The sequence below is a fragment of the Mya arenaria genome, chromosome 15 (assembly GCF_026914265.1).
Source record: "Mya arenaria isolate MELC-2E11 chromosome 15, ASM2691426v1".
Lineage (NCBI taxonomy): Eukaryota > Metazoa > Mollusca > Bivalvia > Myida > Myidae > Mya > Mya arenaria.
This window is the reverse complement of record NC_069136.1, coordinates 37,970,873-37,997,672: the sequence shown is the minus strand read 5'-3', so window position 1 is coordinate 37,997,672 and position 26,800 is coordinate 37,970,873. Positions and strand designations below refer to the sequence as shown.

General features: G+C 34.5%; 2 protein-coding genes across 3 annotated transcripts; one reads left to right on the top strand and one right to left on the bottom strand.

The window, feature by feature from the left end:
* Window positions 1-150: 150 nt before the first annotated feature.
* Window positions 151-5,432, bottom strand: LOC128220285 (ras-related protein Rab-11B-like). Its single transcript, XM_052928625.1, has 6 exons — window positions 4,980-5,432; window positions 4,635-4,746; window positions 3,824-3,907; window positions 2,918-3,114; window positions 2,019-2,099; window positions 151-1,729 (listed from the first exon to the last, which is right to left on the bottom strand). The coding sequence occupies exons 1-6, from the start codon at window positions 5,062-5,064 to the stop codon at window positions 1,584-1,586; spliced, it is 705 nt and encodes a 234-aa protein (XP_052784585.1). The 5' UTR covers window positions 5,065-5,432; the 3' UTR covers window positions 151-1,583.
* Window positions 5,433-7,986: 2,554 nt separating this feature from the next.
* On the top strand, window positions 7,987-25,409 carry LOC128220438 (protein FAM124A-like). 2 transcript variants are annotated; one of them, XM_052928823.1, is made up of 4 exons: window positions 7,987-8,096; window positions 8,761-9,009; window positions 23,496-23,557; window positions 23,973-25,409. In XM_052928823.1, the coding sequence occupies exons 2-4, from the start codon at window positions 8,903-8,905 to the stop codon at window positions 25,211-25,213; spliced, it is 1,410 nt and encodes a 469-aa protein (XP_052784783.1). In that variant the 5' UTR covers window positions 7,987-8,096; window positions 8,761-8,902; the 3' UTR covers window positions 25,214-25,409. The 2 variants fall into 2 exon arrangements, with proteins under 2 accessions (XP_052784783.1, XP_052784782.1); XM_052928822.1 differs by lacking the exon at window positions 7,987-8,096 and adding an exon at window positions 8,310-8,480.
* The last annotated feature ends 1,391 nt before the right edge of the window (window positions 25,410-26,800 follow it).

The following is a 26,800-nucleotide window of genomic DNA, read 5'->3' as shown; positions in this document are numbered from 1 at the left end:
TGTGTAATAAAAAATAATTGACATTCATGTTTTATTAGAAACGAGTTATATGGTATACTTTAAACGGTTTATTGACTGTTTCATGATTCGTTTTGTTTTCTCAATCCAAGTACCTGTATAATGATGTGAATAAACTGCGTAACAAACACCCTACTTTCTGACTTTATTTTACCATATATTGGGACGAAGCTTTCACTTACAGCTGCACTCTCACAGATTAAACGTTTGGACAACTGCGAAAGTGCAAGAAAACCTGTGATATAAGACTGCTGACAAAACATCGGAACGCAGATTTTCATATAAAATTTCAAAACATGAAGTTTTATACATTATTCTTAAACCTTTAGTAACGCTTTTAGCCAAAAAAAATATTTTCGAACGGAAATATGAAAATCTGCGATCTGATCTTTTGTCAGCAGGCTTATATCACTTGTTTGCAGATATTTACACAAGACAAAAAATAAAGAAGTTGCCAAAACGGTATCGGTGAGAGTGCAGGTTTAAATATCGTGCTAAAAGGTCATATACTGTACGCCACCCCACCCCCCTGTCAAAATCATACCCACATACATTTATTTAAACAATCATTGCATCAAAATCGTGTCAGGCACAAATATTTACACAATCATTTCCACTGATCCATGTATATTCAAAATCTTTCATCATAAATATACATGTATATAATTACATTTCTTTATAAAACATGTCTATTTACAATTCTTTACAAAACATGTATATACTTACAATACTCTACAAAAATGACCATTTACCATTCTTAACAGATCATGTCTATTTATAAATATTTACAAAACAAATGTCTATTTACAATTTTTATATTACATGTCTATTTACAAGTATTTGCAAAACTTGTATTTTTTACAATCATATCACCCAAAACATTCCATCATTAATATATATATATATATGTGTATATACCATTATTTAGACAATACATTATCATTTCTTAGCAGTTCAATAAAAATCATGCATATATGCTTGTAGTTAACCCCCCATATCATTTCAGTTAAAGTTCAAATTATAATAGTTTAACAGTGCATGAATATGTAGGTTCATACAGGTTTAACAATTTAACACCATCTGATAAGGTAAAAGAGATAAATCACTGCAGTTTGCCCTTACAAGAAGAAATCGGGATTGAAATTCCCTTAAATCATCTTAAAACACTTTACATATACAATAAAACATGAAAACAGCAGTGTAGGCTAGTTTGTGCAGTATCGTCAAAAAGCTCCGAGTCAGGTGTGTTATTTTTGATAACTTGGTGCAAATCGAGATCAATTTTTCGAGTTATCTCCCCTGTATTTATGATGCAGTTATATGCGACCAGGGGTGTTCTAAAATTATTTGATTTTGACAAAGTCCATAGTTCAAAATTATCATGCAAAAGAAAGGTACTTTTACTTTCCGAACTAATAAAGGTCAAAATTCAAAAGGAGTTTTCCACAATTTCAAACCGGCTTAAATTACACTCGAAGCTTTCAGTTTGGTATACGACCGGTTAGTGTGGGAACACTCGAATATATCTTTTTGCAACAAATTGTCCCAAATCACAGCGGCAGAACTCAGATCTTACAGCATGGCAAGAGCACAGGTTTGCCGCGCTTTTCGTCTTCTGTGGGCTTAATTGGCGTGGTCAGACCGCCCAGGGTCAGGGCCCGGGGCTTCTCCGGGTCAGCTAGGGGCTTGGATGACGTCCTCCTGAAGATTTCTGAAACGCGCATGTGCGAAACAAATGCTATAATAGTAAAGAATTATTGCAATTGGTTAGTTCTAACCAATGTATGGTTATTTCTAATCAATGTCAAATACATGTTCATTATATTTCGTAACTTAATTTGATGGATAGGTTAAGGGTTCGACAAAATGCACATTATATATAAATACTTGTTTTGAAACTAATTCTTACAAACATTTATTTAAAAGTATGACGAATACAAAAACATATTTCTCATTCAAAAAGAAGATCCATTATGTGTTGTAAACGTGTAGATACACACCTGTTAAAATGTTTTCGAACGCGATATGCACGTTACTGGCATCCAAGGCTGACGTCTCGATAAAAAACATCGACTCCTTTTCTGGAAAAAATCATCAAGTTTCAAAGCTGATTGGCAATTAACATAACTTGCCTTAGGCCATTTACAAAATGTTACCACTATGTGGCAAAGACAGGACATACATACATTACAATTATCATTGGAGCATATAGTATTAAGTGATAATAAAGACAGCATGAACATATACAAACACGCACGCACGCACGCAAAAACGCACGCACGCACAAACGCACACACAGTCACACGCACGCACGCGCGCACACACACACACACATACACACATGAAATCATCATGAACAATTATGTCACAAAACAATTTTGAGACATTGGATTTTGTTAACAGCATGTCTGGATATATTTTCACCTGCCTGTGATTATGGTTCATAGAAATTATATATTTTAGAGAGTTCAATTTGCATACAACCTGTTACAATTCCACAGTAAGCTGAAGTTTTTTTAAGAATGTTTCTATCATTAGTATTAAAATAGTCTAATCCAATAAACATCGAACGTAAAAAGTTTAACATCCTAACCGAATCACTTTCAATAATGCTACCAAATTGTTCTTAACTAAACTAAGCTTTTTAAGCATTCAGTAGCTTAAAGTTAGCCGTTTATCATTTTTTATTTGTTTTTTATCTGTTTATGTGTCCTATACTGCATGAAGGACTTTGCACATATTTGTGAATAAAGTTTCTCTTTTTTTCAAGTTTCGAAGTGTTAGGAAATCTTTCAAAGCTCCATCAAAGCTAAACGCACAATTGAACTTTCTAATAAATCAGAAGAGAAATCGACAAAAATCGTCATAACATTGTGGCGGGAATTAATTAATAATTTACCTGCGAATGTCGCTCCTTCGTCCGTACTGACGGCCCTAAGGTGTCGAAGGTCCGTCTTGTTGCCGACCAGCATAACAACTATGTCCGGGTTATCCGCGTGCGCGCGCATCTCGCGCAGCCACTTTGGCACGTTGTCGAATGACATCCGGTTGCCAATATCGTAAACAATAAACGCCCCGACGGCACCTCGATAATAACTGTAACAGTAGATGAGAGTTAAAGGGACTTAACACCAGACGGTCCAAAAATTGGCAAAAACAATATGTCCACAAAACAAGAATTGTGAGTGCTAGCTAGTAGGAGGCCGAAAATACATCATTTTACATGATCTTTTGAATAATTTTATTCAACAACCGTGTTGCTCAATAAGTGAGTTTCCCCGGTTTAAAATAGCGTAGCAAGATTTCCCAGTTTAAATCATATCTGTAAATGAGTACGGATAAATATACCGACACTTTTTTTAAATCTAACTGGGATTTCGATTTGGAAAAATGTGCAAAGCTGCGAAGATGCATATGTCGTAAGGGATGTGATGCATCAGTTAGTAAGATTCAATACAATGCGTTGTACTCATCGATGTCAATTTTATGTAAGTTTTGACAATTTTCTTGTTTTTTTCTTGCAATTCTATCGTCTGGTGTCTAGTCCCTTTAAAAATCATTTAATAAATTTTTAAAACGCTTTTTTGATTTTGTTGTTATGACAAAGTGTTTCAAGGCGAAAAGGGCCATAAATCAATTATAACAGGTGATTACTTTGAAATGTATTTCTAATATTTGGCAAAGGTTAACGATATGCGCTCCAAGGTGATGTCAAAGACACCAAGGCTATCCAAATGCCTGAACTATATTCTTCGCAAGAAAAAGGAGCTTATATAACATGGAATCAAAATACATGTGTACGTACGCGCGAGTGATGGCCCTGTAACGGTCCTGACCGGCCGTGTCCCAGACCTGAGCCTTCACCGACCGCCCCTCGATATCCACTGTACTGTAGAGAGAAATGATACAGAATATATACATCAGGTATAATATATACGAGACGGAAACAGTAAAAGACTTAGTGTGTGCAGGTCATGGCCCTATATCGGCCCTGTCCAATACCTGGTTCCACAACATCAAGAAGGACTGAACTCATGGTATCATACATTTAATGCCTTATGACCTGAAGGATTAAGTGACATGTGAGTTTCAATTTTCTCCTTAAGTGACACTCAAATTCAATACAAACAAATGTATAACAAACATATATTTTGAGTGATAAACCTTTAAATACTTACTAAATAATGCATTGATGGAAAATATTAATTACTGATAACAAGATTGTAGCCGTGTATTTAAACGCTGAAAACGCAAAAATATTAAATGATTTACTGTGATTTACTATCTCATAAGGTAGAAATACCGTGTTTTCTGCACCTTTCTTTCATATTAGACTCGGTATCCTTCATAAGAAGCATTGTTTTGACATTAATTCTTAATTCTCATTTATTAATAATTTTAAGTATATCTTAATTGTATTAATTGTGGTAAATCTTATTTCTGAGTAAGAGCGTATCAATGTTGAATACATCTATTGATTTTCTGACATTCTTAAAATGTTATAATTCATAGTTAGTTCATGGTAAATCCTTGTAAGGAGGGTCCACCTGAAAAAAATACATTATGACCACTGATTGTATCAATGGGTTCTACCACAGGACTTGTAAGTGTCTTACCGTGTGGCGAATTCCACTCCGATGGTTGATTTGCTGTCCAGGTAGAACTCGTTCCTTGTGTATCGTAGTAGCAGGTTTGACTTCCCCACCCCGCTGTCTCCCACCAGCACCACTGCACGGGAGGTAATACAGACATGTTAATGCAATTATATGACTATCATCCTTATAAATAAGGGGACATAATAGTGACATATTCAAAACACATTTATGACTCAAACCGATACCACTCAAGATATGAGAATGGCCGATAAAAATATAAAACAAAAATGGCCAGGCGATTGCTTAATATGCGAACTAATTATGTAACTATTAATAATCTGGGAAAATATTGAAGAGAAAACACACCTTTAAAGATGAACGCGTACTCGTCCTCGCAGAAGTGACTCGCCATTCCCGCGTGGGAGCACTTACAGCGTCCGTCTGTCGTCATGGAAACGGTTTAAACAATCCACAAAATGAACGATATAAAATTTGTTTGCTGTAGTTCGAACGCGAACTTTTTTCTTAGATATCAACTTTGACCAATAACTGCCAGATATTAAGCTCAGTTCAAAAGCTAAATTCCGATTATCTGATTTAAAATAAACAAAATCCAAAGTTCAAAATTCCCAGTGTTATATTATATAAAATAATATTTCTCGAAGTATTGTATGCATTTAATATATAGTATTTTAAACGGATTAAATTGTAAACAACTGCAAATAAACTTAAAATGAATATGGTAGTTTGTTCATGCCGCGTATATATACCAATATTTAAGATGACCAAATTGTAGAAAATAAACATTTATATGAGTAATCTGGTTTCGCCTAAAGACGAAATATGAAATAAATGTGATCATATTGGTTAAAAAGATCACCTGTTAAAACGAAAATGAGTCACGCATTAGTGTATATAACTTAACAAGCAATAGCTGACAACATGGCAAATATGTTGCAATATCTATATATAGACTTTATATTTAAACAGTTCAATTCAAGGGGAGCAAGTTCGTATAGCTAGTTTTAGGTATGAAAATAAAGTTACTTCCCTTTTCGTAATGTTCATAACAGGGCGATGCACTTAAGTTTAAACATATTTATTCAGTGCAATTATGTACATAATTAAAATGCACAGTGTAAAAGTAAATAGAATTGAATGGATCAGATTATAACAAGTAATTGAAAACAAACTTTTGCTTTTAATCATTTCTTCACAATGAAATTATTGAAACGTACATACGTATTTGAATAAGTATTTTATAGAATACTCTTAATAATGCAGTTTATGGGGTTTTTTTTGTTATTCAATAGAGAAAAAACAGAATTATAAAAAAAAACGTAGCAAACATTTGCCTAATAATAATGGAAAAATAGCTCTCAACATTTTTTTTTTCATATTTTATTAAATATAAGGAAGCAACAAGTATTTTAAACCTGTTGGAAATAGAGGAAGTGAGTATATTAATTTCAAACGTTCCTTTACTGATTAAGCAAATATAAACACGCATGGTACGTAAATCCATTAGATTAACTGCAGTATGACATCGTTTTATCATCTACTTATGCTTTGAGGGGAATTATTCACATATTTAATGCGGCAAAGATTTTGTTAAACTTTGATAAAAAATGAGTTGATACGCTTACTTTGACAAACAAATACTTAACAGCAACTTGTCGATATTCATTCATATTTTAATTACAAGTATAACATAACCGAATTACATTTTTTTCGGCAAACTGGAGAATTGTCACATACAGTCCAACTTCGTTAGCTCGAGCTCCCAGAGACCGGCGAAAATACCTCGAGCCTCGGAAAATTCGAGCCAATGAGAAATTCGAGCCATGCGAGTTCGAGCCAATGGGGTTCGACTGTATGTCAATGATTATTAACAAATTAGTGACCATAAATATCCATATGCATTACTTATTTGTTACATGCATGCTATTTTTCTTTTTGTGTTTATAACGATGAACTGTATAATTATGCTGAAGTTAAATTAACATTCTGTTCTTTTCTGTTCTGATTTGGATTTACATGATATCAATGTTTTCGATGTCTGACCAAATGTGAACAGAACAGAACAGAACAGAACATGTTTTATTAAAAGTAAACTTTACAATTATGTGTGTTAAATTTACAAATATATCAACATTACAGCTATACTATGCAGTGAGCGACTTATTTTATTGACGTGTAGCGGATGAACTGAAGTTAGTTCTATTGCCATTCATCAAAGTTAGTACAAGAATATTATTTGACGTTCGTACGTATAGATGTTGGAACAATCATTTTCAATATATGACTTACTACCATGACAAAAATGGTATTAATTATCAAAACATACAGGTATAACGTGATTCAGATATTCTGAATGTATATATGTAAAAAAATACGAACGTAAACGAATATCTTGAATTATCGTGGATAGTTAAGGTAGCTTAAAGGCCCAATTATTGAAAATGCCATATTGTTATAATATACACAAGCCACTATAATTCATATTTTCCAAACGCACTAACTGACATAATTTCTTACTTAAGTGGACAACATTATATTTTGTCAAATTAAGTTTTCTGTCACATTTATTTCAGTAGATGAGCAGTCAGACCTACTAACTTACATAATTTCTTACTTAAGTGGCCAACAGTATTAAATTAAATCAAGTGAAGCCGTTCATTTATAGTGGCTGGTCCAGTAAGTTTACACAAAATAATGTAGAACACTGAAAACTTTGTTAGATTGTTCGTATCACTCGCATAATCATTTATTTTGGGAGAGTGCATACTTACGATCTTAAATCAATACTTAGTTATAGTTTTCTGTATAAGCATTGAATGGCAGCCATGATTAAATAACTTTTTACTAAACCAACTCCAGTCATATTAATACAATATTGCAAATCACCAGGTGTTTTAGTGAGTGTATTATACTTGATTGAGGAAAGTGAAAACAAGACATGTTTTTGTTGAACTTAACAAATTAGTTTTTCTAATCTTGCTAAATCCGACAAAATCTTTGTAATTACAGTGTTCAACTTTATTAAAATTTGTACACTCTTTTGTCAACGACATTCTTATCTTCAGATTTAACGAGATAAATATTGTAAAACAAGAGAAAGAGCGTTATAAAACAACAAAAGTAATTTTATCTATTGAATTATCTAGTGTTAATTTTTAATGAGCGGAACTGGTAGATAAAATTGATAACAAAGTACAAAAAATAGTTGCGCGCGCCTGTGGCCGGGTTGATTTAAGCGTGTCGATAGCTATACAGTAAAGTGAACCCGGTTTACCCTATCGGCGCGCTCGATTTACTGAACGAGAGAGATATAACCGAATATCGATATTATTGCCATTCAAGGCATGAAAGCCGTAAAGAGTGCATCGTTGAATATTGAATTAATAAAAAACACTGGATTAATAAAAACACTTTGATTTATATTTAATGTGTTTACCTATACTGGATTTATAATTTGATCAGGTGCGTGAAATTAGTTTTAAATGTAAACTTAGGTGTATTTAAATCAAGTAAATATTATACTTAAAAAATCATATAAAAAAGAGTGCGGTGTTTGATAGATAATTATTTGAACTGAATATGAACAAATTATAAAACGAATATTTAGTGCAGATACATTAGTATTTGATATGGTTTTATATTTCATTGTTAGCATAAATCACAAGATAACGAAACTTTAGGGTAGTGTTTAAATCAGCGCAAAAAGACGAGCGTAGATGGAAGTCACATTTGTGACATCAAATTAAAATGTCAAACAGGCTTAAGGAATTATTTTTGCATTTGTGAGGTTTGATAAATGGATACCATCGCTTATAAGAAGTAATGTGAAGCACTATGTTAGCAGATGTAAGCATAAACACGGTTTTTGATTTGTGTTTGTGCTGGGTTTGATGGTTATAAATTATGCAATTTTGTACAAAGTTTAACAACCATGCTTATATACGTTCAAATTACGATATACAGGAGATAACAGGTGTTTATATCAGCAGCTTTACTTCGGTGGTTAAACATGAAGATGTGAAGTATAAATTGCAAACTTTAGTGTAAAATAGCCAAATTTCACGCATGGACTTTAAGTGGTATTTATTTTTGCGTATTTATGGAAAACATTGTTGTTGTTTTTCAGGACGTTCATTGATATCAAGAATAATCGCCACACAGTCGACAGCTACACGTTAAAAATCACCTTACTGGGCATTTGAATAAAAGGGAAATTCTATACTTGAAGTGCACGAACAAAAATTAACGGTAATGTGCGAGGGTTTCCGATGACACAAGGACTATTACGCTCCATTACCATGGATACCTACCTCAGACGGACGTACGCGCACAAAAAAGCGGCTGAAAAAGATGACTTTCCATTCTGGGATTACAGGTAAGAATTTTGTCGACTTTCGTTAATTTTTATTCGTTCTTTAGTGATTTAGTATTTCATTCATTCATTAAGTACTGCCATGCAAGTATTCAGCTTGCCTTTATGTAAAAGTCTACTACGATAAATAAAATACTACATGTCCATTCAATTTGTCTCTGATACTTGCTTATGAAATGGTACAACTTCACACGGTAGCAGGTTATAATGCGAATTGTGTTTAAATCGCCAAAAGTAAAAGCGCCAAGTAAAAACGTCCATATTTGTCCAAACATCCTCGTTAAACGTCAAAACGTCCCTATATTAGTCAAAACGTCCCTGTTTTTACCACACTACATTGTTCACATGCAGAGATATTTCAATAACATCAAAGACTGTTGTGCAGGTGCTTTCCTTTACATTTTGACAGTGTCATTGACCTGACTTTTATGATGTTAAACTTTAGTCAACGTTTCATAGCACTCGTGGAACGCAGTAATTGCAAGCGGAACTTTTGGCACGTCATTTAAGCCATGATAGTGCGGTCATTGTTGCAAAGAGGAAAACATGTTACAACCATAAATGGCTTATCAGTGTTTGTATGACAGTAGGGGCAAACTTCACTGTCAATTTATGAGGCCCAGCAAAGTAAATGCCCTTACTGTTTGCACATACCATCGGATCCAAAAGATCTGAGTTCAACAGTACAATGTTCTAATTATCTTTATTTATAAGAGAAGATACCACAGTTTAACGTGATGTGTTGAAATGATCAATATCAGCTGCATTCATATAAAACTCCATTTAAATTGCAGTTATCTTTGACTGAAATGCTTTCTGCTAAGGATTAATTATCAATATTATGTCCACTGTAATAACCACATTTCATGTATACCCCAAAATCCATACTGACCAGTTATATCTGTTAAGCGATATTCATTGAAAACATGGAATATAGTTCATGCAAGTAAGAAATACCACATGCCCACAATGGAGTTATAAAACAGTGCCATTTTTTGTAAGTAGCTCTTACAGGGCACTTACTGGGTAGACTATGAGATAATTTGAAGATCTAGATAGATGTGTTAATGCACGTGCAGTATTTAGGCCTAGTTTGCTACTTTCATTTATCTTAATTCGTTGAGTGGGGTATGAACAACGATGACAAAACTTTAACCTTGATTTACATTCCCTAATAATTTGACAGATATGATATCAATAATTTGTTTGAGTGTTGATAGGAATGAGTTGATCAGATCAAAGCATTGCATAAAATATCGATTTATTATCGATAAACTGTTTACTGGCAGTCGGTATCTGAAATGCTAAGGTCGTGAATGTTTAGCGTTGGGTCTCAGTTATCATTATTAGGGTGATAGCCAGGTTACAAAAAAGGACAGGGTGCTACAGAAAAGGGACACTCCATAGGGTGCTGAGGAACAAAAGGTCACATTGTATCGGGCAGTGAATAATTAAAGCACTATGATTTTCATTGAAAATGTTAGAAAAATGCTTATTTGAGGTAAAATTAGGTTTCAACTACTAAATATGTAAAATTTGTTTGAAATCATAATCATATTTAAAATTTTAATAAAAAATAAAAGATTTCATTAACTTAAGCATTTAATTCTTTGAAGGGAGGAGGGTGCACATTCAGGTCTCCAAGTGTGCAGCACCCTCCCATAACCCTCTATCTTAAACCCTACCCTTATTACCCTTATTACCTGTTGTCTGCCTCGAGTGGTGTGCTCCACCCCCCTTCACCCAAATACCCACACTTACTTTAACTGACCCCCCCCCCCCCCCCGCAATACCATTATAAATTGTAGCGTTTACATATGATTGGTTTCATAAAGATAACTCAATAATTATAATAGCATACACCATTTGTTGGCCGAAAGTAGGACTGGTAAAAAATAGCATAAAAATCACTCGGATTTTGCTAAATAATTGAAATTATAATAATAATAATAATAATAATAATAATAATAATAATAATAATAGTAAAGTTATTTTGTTCTCCGTGGCTTAGATTTGACCTTAATGCACAGCTTGTGTGCCTGTTGGTACCTGTTTTAAAACATTGGAACTCGTTGTTTACATATCATTTCAACTCCCTTAAGTTACTTCTATTACTCAAAGATTCATGTAGTTTACGTAACTTGGTAACGTAATTTAAGTAATCGCACTCAGCTTCATTAGCGTGTTTAAAACGTGCTAAATGACGCGTTTAAGTCAAAAATTGACATTAACTGAAATGATATACGAAAACAAGAAACATATAATCCACTTAGTAATACCATATCAGCGTTTAACATCGAACAATTACGTGCATTTGTTACTTATATTCTTTAATGTTCAGAGCTCAATGGAGCAATTGTTTGATAGTTAAACTTTATTGCTGCAGTTCTGTTTTCAAAACGTGATCTCCATTTGATCTGATTATTTTACCGACTATAAAGCGTATGACATGCAATAGGATAATAAAGCACGGACAATGATCAAACCAATGTCTATTTTACTTTAAGAAATCATGCAACAATATAATGGAAGGGTGAAGAAAGAACGCAAAATGCTTACGACAGATCTAAAAAAAAACGTGATTTCCCGCCCATTACCAAAACAGTCTTAAAGCTGCTCTCTCATAGATGGACTGTTTTGACCTCTTTTATTTTTTGTCTCTGAAGCAGCTGATTTTGGCTTTAATGATTTCAATTCAGTCAAATCAAATAACTCACAATAGAACAGATCCCAAATGGTTGGAAAACTGTCGAAAAAAATCTTAATGCTGCACTCTCACAGATTTACTGTTTTTACAACTTTTTTTTATTTTTTTGTCTTGGAAAGAGAATTTTTTTGCGTAAATATTTGCAAACCAATGATAAAAGATTGCTGACAAAAGATCAGAGCGCAGATTTGCATATTTCCGTTAATGTTTTATGACATAAACTAACGGTTTAGAAAAATGCATTAAACATGTTTGAACTTAAAAATTAAATTCTGCGATCTATATTTTGTCAGCAGTCTTATAACACTGGTTTCCATGGATTCTCGCAAAAATTGGCTCGTTCCAAGACAAAAGTTGTCAAAACTTTCAATTTGTGAGAGTGCAGCTTTAAAGCGTTCGTAACGATATTAGCCCTAAAACATCAATTTTAGAACGTAAATAGGAAAACTGCGATCTGAACTTTTGTCAGCAGTCTTAGATCACTGGTTTCCAGACATTTGCGCCAACATAAGATTATTTCAAAACAAAACAAATAGAACAAAAGTTGTCAAAACAATCCATCTGTGTGAGTGAAACTTTAAACTAGCGATGACTCGAGCTCGACTTAATTACTCTTATTAGAATATCCGCTTTTTTTTCTTTTTTTCCTTTGTTCAAGCAGTGAAAATTACATTTTAATTACTTCGAAATTAGTTCATAATGTCAGGTTTCTTTTTGTCTTTAAATGTTAACTACTTCAGCCGCGTTTACAGGATTTCCGCTCTTTTTCTATTTTTGCAAATTACTTAATTTCAAAATTGTAGTTAAAATGTGAAATGACTAACCCTTGTTATTCATCTGTTTTGTAAAATGGTGTCAAGTTTAAAAGAAATTGAAACATTATTTGAAAACAGACAATTTAAAATTGACCCTCTCAACAGACATTTGAATGTAGCATTTGTGTTTAAAGTAGAATAATGAGAGAGCGGGTTAAATTTTCTACCTACCAATTACTGTACCATTTTCTTCAATTATCTGCAGGTGTCAGATCTGATCGGATCGATATGTTTAATTTTGGAAAAAAGTGTATTTTCTTTCACAATGACTACCGTTTAGTGTTCTTATAAAGATCGCACTAATTATTATGTTTGTCAAAACTATGTTTTGCGTTTAAATGATTAAGTCTCTCATATCATGATAATAGAAATCTTCGAACAACATTACGTTATATATCTTTATTACGTAATGTATGTCGATTTTTATTTTCTAAACTGTTAAGTTGGCAGACCCGGCGCAGCCCGACGCCAGCTGCTCGTTTAGAATACATACATACATACTTTCTTAGTATTAAATGGAATGCCCACCCGGTGCAAACATCTAGAAAACCCACTTATTGAAACTTATTAATTACTTAATGGAAATATGACGGCTGTTTTCGTTTCTAAATTGATATTTGGCAGTTGTAATCTGGCTAATGTGTTATTCTTTATTGTTAGAGCTCTTCTAAATGATTTTATTTGATTCTGTCCAGCGATTCCATTGGCACAGGCATAAGGCTGAACACTAATTACGAATAACACTTAGAACAACATTACTTATTATAAATAAAAGCTTATAAGTGCTATAATCGTGGCGGCTTCGTGGTCTAGTGGAAACACTACATACACTACGGCCTGTCAATCCAGAGATCGCATGTTCGATCCCCCAATCCCACCACGAAACAATATTTATCGTCTTCCGGGAGGGATGTTAAATGGGGGTCCCGTGTGACAGTGCTATACACTGGTGCACGTTATAAAAACCAGGGTAGCTCTAACCAGGGTTTTATTTCTGCCTGTGCACTATGTTCCAAAAACCTAAAATGACTTACAATCTTATCGGAGCCCTCGCTGAATGGGCAAGGCCCTAGTGCGAGTATAAATAAGCTTAAACATCCACCAGTGCTATAATAAATAAAACATTTGCATTTCTTAATAATGCTATGTGTTTTCTTTTGATTTGCATTCAGAGATTTGATCTGGTACCAAGGGAAATTATGTATGGTGTACAACAGTGTGCAATGGTTGTAAATGCTAGGCTTGTTAGCTATTCAAATTCAAATTCAATCATTCATAAGTTTACATAAGTCGCCAGCCATGAGAACCAAACACAAGAATAGAATAAATATAATAGAAATTGAAAAGACCACCAGCACTTACCACATGTGTGAGAAAAGTTCATAGTTTTATCAAATGCCCAGCTATTCGCTAAACATGGTCATTTACGATTGCCGGCGAAATGCCTTTGATGTTAAGGTGCTTCATCATTCTATGAAAGGTCACAATTGTTAAGTAAATAAATTTAATTGAGGTTTTCATAAAATCTAATAAAAATCCATAAAAACAACTACGGAATAGTTGTACCTCTTGAAGCCACCTGTATTCGGAGTATGTGTGAACTATCAGTGAAAATAAGAACAGAAAAAGGGCAATATTTGAACAAGTCGCCCATACAAATACTAGCAAAGTTTCCCATATTTGTTGAATGGTTTATTATTACTACGACTATTGGACCACTTGACTTTCCTTTGGAAATTGAAAAAGAAAAAAAAGGTTTGTAGAAATCCGCTTTCATGTATTCCGCAGATAATCAAATTGGCGTAATTGTAAATACTGACGTATTTCTGGCACAGATTGATTCTGCAAATAAATCTGTTTGCTTGAATTCTTGATATCATGGTACATATTATTAGCTCTCTAAGAGAAATAGTCGAGATATTGTAATACCGTTGTTGTCGTTGGTGGTGTTGGTGTCGACGTCGGCGTTGTCGTTGTGCAAACAACACCAATGTCGGCTGTAACTGAAAACCCATGTATGATATACAAATAAGACATTATGTCTTAGTCTTTGTACAACAAGGCCCATAACTCTTGTTTAAGTAATTATTGAGTTGTGCTTGGTGCCCGATTGGAAACAAACAAACAGACGGCCGTTGGCGGTTGACCCGCGGCTAATATGATACGCCTATGATTAACACACTAATTTTCAAACTCATTCATTTTTTTTCAAAGATCAAAACTTAGTATATATATATATACAATACAAAATGCAAATTTATAAAAAAAAATGTTTCAATATATATATTGGACAAAATGCATACTTATAAAAAATATTTTCACAGTTTTGGTATCATAATATTCAGTTTGTAATTATAATATTTATTTTTTAAAGATGATTGCGTTTGAAAACCCGGTGCCAGCGCTTTTGTTTAATACAATTACTGCGATTTTGATGCACTTTTCGCCATTCATTTACAAGTTATAAAAGCCATAGAACATTTTACAATCGCGGGAATCCCCGTCAATGAAAGTTGACGTAAAAGGAGAGGTCTTTAAATATTTCAAACTACCATATTGTTTGCCTTTTCTATCAAACAGCAATCAATAAGTCGACTTTTATGGTTTTGTGTGTATTTTGGGCGTGATACGATCCGTTATTACTTATAAGGTTTACATACCATATGATTAGTTCTATATAATAAGGTTTCTATATTTGGAAGGCTGTAAAGTATGTACGCCAATGGCTTATTACGACAGTAGAGTGCTCTGTGACGCAGCAGATTGCTTTCTGTGACGCTGTTACCACAGTTATGGGTTTGGTTATTGATGTTGTTTGATCGGTCTACATTATAGATCTTATTTAATGCTCCATACCTATAGTCGACCAATAAATAAACTATGGTATATTGCCAAAGTCATATTTGATTAAGTATTTATGGGATTTATATATCTCCAAAATGAGAAAATAAAGGGTTGAGAAATCTGTATATGACTCACAAAGTCTGTGTCAAATGGTGATGAATTAAAGCCTGATTCCCATAACAAGTTCCAAATGTTTGACATTCAATCCGGAGTATATCTGAATCCGAATAAACGAGGTTTTGTCTGTGAATGGGTACTTACCATTAGTAATACTCAGTAGAAAAAAAATAACAAGGGACCAGTATTAACGTATAAGCCCAGATGCCAATGAGGGCTTTTGTTTCATATACCCGGTATTTCAATCCACGGTTTTTATATTCAACTTTATGCATAACGAGGACTTGAATTTCTTGTTTGGGGACACCGCGTTTTGTAAATAATTCAGAACCTGTTCTTGTTTAACCAGTCGTGCTTAACGATGGTTTTAGATGATAAGTTGTGATCTATTCGATAACCAAGCCCGTGCTGAAATACCCAGTGTTCATGGCCAAGAGAACATACCTTAATTTAATTGCCGTGGTTTTGAATTTGTTGAAGATGTTAATTACCTACTGTCGAAGTAACCGCTCTCACAGTGACCAGGTTGGCATCCTAAGAATGGACATACTTCCCATGCAAATATTGGTCACCTCAATGGTTGAACTATTACTCATTTGGTCAACAGATGATACGACTATTCAATTTTATTCAATTCATCCTTTATGACTAACAACGATCCATCGGTTTGTTCTAGAACAATGAACTGTCCTTAGGGAAAATGGTATCTGTTTATTGTCTCTTAACATTGCCATTCGTTTAGTGAACTTTTAAATATTGATGTGAGTGCCCTGGGTCGGTATTCATAAAATATATTTTGTCATTTCTTATATTAGGACGAATTTTCGGGGTTTTATACCCGATTTTAAAGAAAATTACAGACGTTTTTTACCAAAATAATTGTCTATTACATAAAATTAATGAGAATTAAGTAGTTTAGATAGCATTAACTTATTTGACCGTATGACCAGCAAGATACTTAACTTAAGAAATTGACTTTAGTTGCTAAGATTTTTTATGAATACCTGTCCAGATATTGAAACTGTTTTTTTTTTAAATAAAAGTGATTTGTTCGAGATGTTTAAGAGGTCGTTTGTATCTCTGATGCAGTTTATGACCAAGTTGTCTGTGGGATATTTGTGTCGCTCAATCTTAGGCACATTAAAACGTTCCTTAAAGTGATTCGCTCATGTTTTTGGACCAAAAATTAGTATTCCCGGAAATGCATATGAAAACACTCATTTTGTCTTTATTTTACACTATGATATCAAAATTGCAGAAAAAATACAGTTATAGCATGAAAAAGTATTTTGGTTTTAGTGGGGTTCAAACCAACGCCGGTAAAGTCAAGAAAAATAAGCAAACAGCCACTTAGCCCACACGGCCACTTTTTGTAAAAAAGTGATGAATATGTTGACCTGTTAACCTTATACATTGATAACATCACGTGCTAATGTCAATCAACCAATCACGCAACACCACAGCCGTAATTCATTTTCAATCGCGTTAGTAACGCTTATGAAAATTGTGGTCTTCAAAGACGATATTTTAGCAAATATCAATATTTGCTGAAGGGTTCCAGCTTTTGGTATTTTTGTTTTAACACTCCTTACGATTTGCCACACTTTATTTTATTTTTTTATTTTTTAAAGTGCATTTTACAAACCATTAGCGAGTTACTGAAAAATAGTATGTAACTATTCTTTCAAGAAATGCTTTTGAATATAAAAACAATGCTGTCTACCTAACACTTAACGCAGTCAACATCTTTTCAAGTTTGTAGATTTTATCATCATGGAAGAACGGTTTTCAAAAAAACACGATAAAGTTTCACTAACGCTGAATGCACTATTTTGGTAAGAGATACACATTAGGAAAGATACTTTCACGATATTTTCAAAAATGAGAAATAGATACTTTATCTATTGTAAGATTGCTTTTAAACACCGAAGAAAGGCTGTCTTGTAGTAAACAAGATTTATTGTAACGTTTAAACATGTACAAAAGATATTCAACGAAGACAAGAGATATTATTCATTGTTGGAGAAGATCTTTGAATACCCTTTTTATGAACTGAAGAACATTTCGGTTGATTTGAATATATCAATGTCTGATCTCATTCGGAACTCCTCGTTTATTCGATGGAAAATGGCCGAGGGGTTCCGATTTTGTCTGATCTAATACTTCGCAACTAGGGATTGTTTGAAAACAGTTTAACACATGTATATACCTTAAGTCCCTAAAATGGCGCAATGCCACAGTGGGTGAAAGTTTAAATGTCCAATTATTTTGTTATAATCGCCTTAAACTGACTAAACTGCTGTTTATCCAAGTAATTGGCTTCGCATTTTGGAACTTGCGAAACTGTGACAAAGCTAATATAAGCACAAGTTTTTGGTGTCTAAAATGCATTTAAAAAACTCGTTGCATAACAAATTTCACAAATAAAAAAAATCAGAATAAAGAGCTCATATTCGTATAAAATTAACATCAACCATATGTTTTAGCCTAGTAAACATTAACAAAAACAAAATGTATCGAAACTACACTTTATATATACATTGTAAACTTTCTGGGCATACATACCAAATACATTGACCTAAGAGTTAATTCGCAGTGAATAACAAAACAGCCCGTAAAATGAACAAAGCCCTTTATTTGTCTTGGATTTTCTTTATTTAAAAAATAATACACTTTTTTTTGACACGGATTATATTAAAACCCGACTTTTTGCGGTATATTTGTACAAGGGTAAAATTTCAACAGCCTGTTCATATTTACACCTGGATGGCAGTCAAGCGCCTAATAATTATTTATGGTATCTGCCAGTAGTTTTACTTGAATAGCAAGTTTCACTTTTACAAACGAATGAGCGAATAAATGAATCTACAAAAAAAGCTGCACACGTTAATAGGCTAACTCTAAGGTTAATTTGAAAATTGCAAATGGCGGATCAATAAATCATTCAGACGCTTTGTTGAAGTTGAGCGTTTCAGTGATTCAGATCAGAAATGGTATAATCACTTGCATCACAAATTATTTCAAGATGATTTAGCATCTGGGCAAAATGCCAGCGTGAAGAGATTAGAAATTCATGTCCATGAAATATACGCAATTTGATACTTAATATTTAGCGGTTTAAAAATGTTTGCTAGTTAAACGGATGGGGGATTTCTAAATTGCTCACTGTATCCTAATTAGTCCAGGCACGCATTTGGTCAGCGATGGTGGACCCCACACCTGGTTATCAATAAACTCATCTTTAAGCGAAACTAATTAGCTGAATGTGAAAACAATCACTCACATTTAGGGCAGAAAGTAAAATGGTTAAACAATTGTTTTCTCACCGAATATTTTACCCTTTTCAGTGAAACTCAGACTCAATGCATAAGTGATTATAGACCCTGCATACAATTCAACGTCGGACATAGATCAGTTATTACATGTATAAACAAAACGAATGTATTATTCTAATAGCGGCCGCTTCATAAGACTACTTAGTGTTCACGCGCATGTCTCCGCCAATAGGATCGCCTCACAGATTCATATATTATCATGTAGAAGAGACTGATAACTAAATATCCATCTAGCATATTACAATCGCCAATGTTCCAATACTTAAATTTTCATTTAGTTATTAAGTGGTTTTATTAAGAGAATTATTAAGAAGCTCGCGCATGCGCACTGGCATATCGCAGTATGGTGTGAAAAACTATGAGATGACCGAATTCGAAATAAGGATTGATAAATAGGTGTGAAATACACATCGGGACCGTATTTTTTACTTCGAAATAGCTATTATTTCGAAATAGCGATTTCGGATTATTGATTATAAATTTAGTTAAACAAAGGAGGAATACAATTGGGACCGAACAATAATTTCGAAATAGCGATTATTTCGGATAAACGGTGTTTAAATGTAGAAGCATTCCCGGGACTGAATGATTTCCCATTGAACACTGTAAAAATAGCTTTAAAATAGTTTTTACGTTTGGTCTTCTTATTATGTAACCGGCGGCCGGTCTGCCGACTTAAACGTTTGGAAGATCTAAAATAGACAATTGCTATTACATTATTCATTCATTTAATTGATAATACATGAACTATAACCTACACCTAAAGTTTGATTTCTCGCCGTATAACCGATTTCAATCCGCTATACAACATTCATCATTACCAGTGTATTCACTTGTCAATATTTGTTTGTCAGCAGGCGTCAAATGTCTCTGTAACAAACCCCTGAAAGGCAGAAAATCAAAGTTGTATCTCGGCCCACTTCTGATAGTTACATTAAACCAACAAGATCCATGTCCAATTCATTAAAGCCCTCTTCAATTTGAAACGTAAACATTAATATAAGTCCATAGTAGTCCGTATATTTATTATGGACAGTTGTAGCACTGTTTGTATAAAAGCTTCGCAGAGAATAGAGCACTTCAACATCGCAATGTATATATGCTATTAAATTGTCCCAAGAAAAAAATACATATTTATAATCTACCTATAAATTAAGTTCTCAAATATTTACTTTCGCTCTTAAGATTTTATCTAATTTCAATAAGAAACAGAAGCTTAACTCAGTTCTTCAATGTTAAGTCTGGTCCAAGTTTTTACCTTGTTAAGTTTTGTTTGTGTCTTTAAGCGATCATTATCTTTAAATTCCATTTTATTACTAGCTATTTTCCTTCCTTTCTTTTTTATGTTTGGTCTGCGACGAATCGCACATTGTATATATAATAGAAATTGAGAAAGAAAGTTATTTCAATTGGAAGAATATCATGTTTTTATTCTCAAAATGTTTAGGTTAACAAAAATCAAAATCCAGACCTCTAACAATATTCCTAGTGTGTTATGAATTATCAAAGACGAACAGGTGTTCATTTCAAACTCACAGAAGAATTCTCAATACTGGTTTTGTTTTCTTCTTTTTAACCATTACCCTTTGTTATTTCTTCGTTTATAATCTTTTCAAATGTCTTTCTCGTGTGTTTGTGTTTTTATTCCCTTTCCACAAAGAGATTTAATCATATTGTATGCCTATCAATGTATTCATAGTAAGTTTAAAGTACATCTCACAACTCAACTCAACTTATAGGATACATAAAGTAGTAAAATAAAATGAATATGCAATTTTATAATGTTTTTGTGTTTTTATTCTTTTTGCCACAGATATTTCATCATATTGTTGCCTATCAATCTATTCATAGTAAGTTTTAAGTACGTCTCAACTAAACTAAACTCAACTCAACTCAACTTAAAGGATTCATAAAGTAGGGTTGTTGATTTGTTTATCTAAATTAACCGGTGAAGCTTCAAATGCATGGGATACTGACAGATAAGTATTCGTTGCGAATGGTCCAAAAATGACTCCCTGTAGAGAGGAAACATTTGTAATAACTGCTTACTGCTAGTAGCTATTTTCTCTGCATACAACTGTTTGGTTTTGATTAATGTACGCAGGGGCGGATCCAGGAATAGACTTTAGAGGGGGCGTACATTAGGGGCGTTCCCTTTTGACTTGCGCCCCTCCCCCAGAAACGAAGTTTTTATTGTTTTAAATTGTTGGCAAGAACGTTTTAACACTTTCTAATCCGAAATGGTGCATTTTTTGCGTATTTAATTACCTTATTTCTCCTATATTGAAATAAAAAGGTTAACTTGGACGATTTTAGGCGGGGGGGGCGCGCCGGGTGCCCCCTCCCCTTGAATCCGCTAGTGGTACTTCCCTAAATCATCCCAGACAGTTTACAGTATAATATATCTGTCGTATTTGTAATCCAGTGTCACTTAATCAAAGGCTTTGGGAAAATCGAATAACTTCAAACGCTCCTTTTACAGGCCTATAAACGGCCATTGAAAAATTTGTTTGAAAAGTGAATAACTGAGCTACAAGCTGATTGAAACAGTCTTTTCATTATGAAGTCATTTTTCAAAATTAATAGGACAAGGGACATGAAAAGATCGAAACAAATATTGTGGTGTCTTTAAAGATGAATAATTTATGATAGCACTTTTAAAAGCGGAAAAAGGTCTTTTGAAACCACGATGATTGCATCCACAAGATCTTCAGATATGGAAGTCTGTTTTTCTTGTACAGATGGCCTCATAGACACAGGCCGTCTTTGATATGTATTGACCCTTAGACGGTGTACAAATATACCATCTATCATTTAGGTTTACATCTGGGTATTGTTTGTTATATTTCGGTAATTTTTAGAAAACAACTGATTTGTTTCTATTGGGAAAACTATTCAAAACTCGTTTCTGTTCAAGATGAGTTCCTTGTACATATCAAACTGTGTTAGAACGTTATGACTTTAATTTGAAGTTTGTGGTCAACATTATATTTTGTCCAATACTAAGGCAGTATTTTTCAAGTTGTTCAGTTCAATTTATTCACTCAAACAGCACAGCTGTTTTTGTTGCTTTTTAATCAGCTAAAGCGGTATATATAAACAGTGGCTGGCCCAGTTAGTTGGTAGTTTACTCAGCATAATTTAGAAAACCAAAAAACTTAAAGATTGTAAGTATGCATTTACTAATATAAATGTCCGGTTAGCGCAGTGGTTAGATCACTCGCTTCTCGCCAAGTCGACCGTGGTTCGATTCCCGGCATGGGCGCATGTGAGTTTGGCTAGTGGTCACCAAGCCGGACAAGTGGGTTTTTCTCAGGGTACACGGGATTCCCCCACAACACAAGACCACACTCTCGCGCAACATCGTGCCAACGAGAGTGAATTAGTATAAGTTAGCATAACATTCTTCACAATCGTTGTAAAATATATAATGTTTAAACTAAATATAAATGCTATGCGCCTGTGTCACACTAACCCATTCATTTTTGTAAGTAAATACTAACAATCTCTTACCATTATAATATTTGTATTATCAATCTTTACAGACATAGGGCGCCGTAATTGTTTTACTGTCATCTATAAAACAATACAAAATCCCGAAAATAATACATATTTCATCTTTAACATAATACAAAAACAGTGCATCTCGGTGATACAATGTTGATAGCGGAGTTCACTATAGTTATATCTTGTTAAATCAACCCTCTGTCCGCCCTTAAACAATAGCTTGATATGGCATTGATTTACCTGCATTGTAACAATTATTCCATCAATTATTTACAAATGAAGTTATTCGGTTTGATAATGCGAGCCATTGGGTTTATTTTAGTAGCAAATTAAGCATCTAAACAATGGGGGGAGTTTATCTGGCGCCGGGGAGAAGGCCGTCCTATAGTCAGAGTTCCTGTATCAGATTCTGTACAGAACTCTGGGACCACTTTAGCTGTCTTTCATAGCAGGTATCGCGGCATTTTTGGTACATTCTAGTGGCGAAAACCGTCTTGGGGCATTGACTTCAAAATTGTTTTTAATTAGTAACACAGGGTGGGGGATATATGTGGTCAAGCAATAATGCAACCATTATAAGGCGCGGGCAGACCTTAATAAACCCTTAAAGAAACAGTTAGTCGAACTTAGCTCAAAACCTCTTGGCTCGATTCCTAGTTTTCTCCATATGTATACATGGAGCCGAAATATTTATTTGTAAATAAATGTTTATGCTGAATAAAATACTGACAATAAACAAGAAAGAGAGAGAGAGTGTGTGTGTGGGGGGGGGGGATTTAAAACTTGATTTTGCCCTGTTGACATATGTTGTACTAAATTTGTCTAGTGAGAATACAGTATGTCTTGCACTGACGTTTATGATCAGAAAAAAAACGCCCGTTAACATTAAACCAGCAATAATAAAAAAAAATGAGCTCTATAATATTTATTTTACAACCATTTTTAGTAGCTAAGTCATAATAAAACAATGGGCGAGTTATCTGCAATAAGTTGAATGGACATGTAGTTCTCTAAAAACAATTAGTGTCTTATAAAATGTGTAAAAACACTCTAAGTAAGGTCAACTCATTTGAACATAAGAAACATTCTTAATATATTCTTAATATATTTTATCATTTTCATACGTGATATAACTCTTGTAACACCACTGTTCCTCTCATCCAGGTCTCGCCGCGGCCCACTGTCCTGCTCCAACTCCAGCTACTCTTCAACCTCCTCGTGTGATGGTGAGTTTCCGGTCACTTTAAAATCTATGGAACAAAATAAGGATCAATCCATTGTTTATTAGATGTAATATAAAACGATAAAATCGAGTACATGCGTGTATGGTGTACTTTCCTTACATATGGTGAAACAAAAGGGCCACCATACTAAGTCTTGTTTACTAAATCTTTAATTTCATTTATATCAATGTTTCATCTAAACATTCATCGCTGTTAATAATCTACGGCGTACTATTAGGGTCGTAATACTGTAGGGTCATTATCGGTACGATTCGAGCTTTTATAAAACGATCCCTCGAATGATACAGTTACTTTTTCATTCCAACAGACAAAAACAAAAACAAAATATTTGCTTAGTGCTAGTTACATGTCAATATTTTAAATTCGATTTTAATGTTTTCGTATATTTGTCTTTTAGGCAGCAGCATCTCCTCCATAAGCTCACGATCGGAGTCCGGAAGTGAGAGTATCAGCCTCTCGGAGCACTCGGACATTGACTCCCTATCCCCCTGTGATCAACACAAGATGTCTATCCAGTTTGTTACGGACTCAACCGAGATTTCCTCACTGGAGGAAGTCTATCAACCAATCGTAAACTGGATTGACCCAGATTTGCATATTCTTAAAATAACTGACAAATCAGAATGCGTTGACAATGAAATTACGTCATTTGATAGAACAGGTGCGCGTTTGCCGAGTGTGGCTATGATGGTGTTCCTTCAGGAAGATGGAATGGTAGGGTTTGAAAGAATACAGTCAGTAAAAAGATACTTTGAGAAATCCCCTTGGAAGTTCCACCATTCCGAACAAGTTAATAAAGGTGCTATAAACCCCTATCCATATAACAGTCGGGATTTCTATTACACAGCGGAGGAACTTCCATTGTGTGCAGTGCGGCAGGTGCACACTGGTAAGGAATTCTTCCGCACGGTACTATTTGTTAGTGAATCGAACTGGACACAAATGATGCAGTTTTATAAACTAATTCTCGGTTGTGAACCGGACATGAAACGAGACGATTTTTGTCTATTCACCGTGTCTTCGTATCCAAACTTTGACATTCAGCTCGCCCTGAAGAAGCTCCAAGGAGACACGAAACCGAGGCCACTAGAATGTGTTCGTTTACAGTTCCGTGTTAGTGATATAAGCAACATTATGTCTCTTTTGCCAAACGTCTGCAGGCCCTTATCAGATACGCGATGGCAGACGACAGATAACGACGGTAACGTCGTCATTCTTGAGACGCCACGTTACTTAACCAACAGTACGTTCATTGACAGGTGTTCATTATCAGAGCGAGGCTCTATATCAGGAAGAAGTTCTAGAACTGACTCGTTCTCACAGCAGACGAGAAATCAAAACGAGACTGGAATTCAGCGCGAACGTATGCGCGCGAGTTTGGAAAGCAGACGAAAAACTAGCCCTCAAACTCAGCGATCTAGGTCAGTGCTGGTTGACCAGAAACTTGTGGGTAAACTAAAACAAGAGAATCTAGCGTTTAGGCAGCAGACGATGGCGGCTATCCGGGAGCACCACCGCCACCTGGACCGCACCGTCACAGGAGAAACAGCGTGCTCGCCTTCCGCTTCATGTGACCCATATGTGACTGAAACTGACACCGAGAATATGCCGGAAGTGGGACAAAGCTTCTATGTGTAATAGTTCTGTGGAGTTGCATGACATTCTGTTTAAGTGCTATACACGTGACTGTTTGTCCGTCGATCACGTGATATCTGATATTAAAGACTGCAACGTTACGGGTCACTGTAAAACTGATATACAATAGTCTGTGATATATGTTAAGTATTGTTATAAAGTATAAAAACCGGAGTGCAATATACATGAAAACAAAGAATAAAACTGTTCATCATATTTCGTGTTTCGTACTATTAATAATTTTTAAATGAGTACCAATGTTTTCATGCCAGAATCTATACGTTTTAAGACCTCTTTGTCCCGTCTTACCCGCACACATATGTTTCCAGGGGTCGGGGCATACCCTGGTGACACATATTATACGTCAACATTTTGAGCATAAGAAAATGATGAGTGCATGCGTAAGCAGTGATAAATGCACTTAATAACAATATTGGTATAATTAAACCTTATCAAAATACATAGTTATCGCCCTTAAAGATACGTATATTATTTTTTTTTTTGGGGGGGGGGGGGAGGGGGGATTTTACACACGTGTCCTTAAACACTGTCTTTGAATTTAGTGTACCTTTATCGTCCCACGCATACATTTTATTTATTTTAAAGAACAATGGGATAATCTAAGATTCCAGTATATTGATAGCTGTAAAAAGCTATATATGTTTCTCAAACACTTGTCGTATATTTCGTAATCTGAGGACTCGGGGATCGTTTCATCAAACATCATTGGCGCGAATTAGTTTCTAGCAGAGATTTAAACAATGTCGTACTACAGTTGAATATTTTATCTTACATTAATGTTTTCCTTCTTTGTATTTATATAATATATCATATATCAGTGTATTTAAGTAAAAATCCCGTTTTATGACGTCAGCGGTCCAGCCGGTCCCGACCTCGGCAAAAATATTATATGGACCGCTGACGTCAATAAACTGGCGATTGCGTCTTGCGATTTTTTAACGGAGAAATCATGTCGCAAGTAAACATTATTTGCGTTGTTCAATAAAACGTATCAAAAGCGCTTTAAAATAATGAATGGTAACTTTAAATCTTTTGTTATATGTGATATAAGAAATGTGATACATGTACACGACTTCAGGCCGTATGAAATTATGAGGACCGGCCAATTAGCTCCCGAAGGTGAATGGACCCCGGCAAACGGCTCGGTCCATATCTACCTTCAGGGGCTGACTGGTCAGTCCTTATAATGTCATATGACCCTCAGCGATCTGTGATATTTCTTTAAAATCACTCCTATAGGTGCAACACTATTCCTAGGATTGTTCCCTTGGTATAAAGTTTCGGGACCGACATATTTTATAAATAGCAGCGACCCCTCGAAGGTCTTTTCAACTCTTTCAATCAATTCGAAATCAAGTGAGAAAAATTTATACATTAGTAATTACTCACCAAGAGACCTACTTGATAATCTAAAGCATGCAAAGTGAAAAAGGGTAACACTAGAAAGATGGTGTCTATAAAAAAACATGTAGAAGGTATAAAAATGGCACATCTAGTTATATAAGTATTTAAAAAGGCGACTTCTATTTGCCACCCATTCACCCTAACACAAACCCAACCCGAGTGACG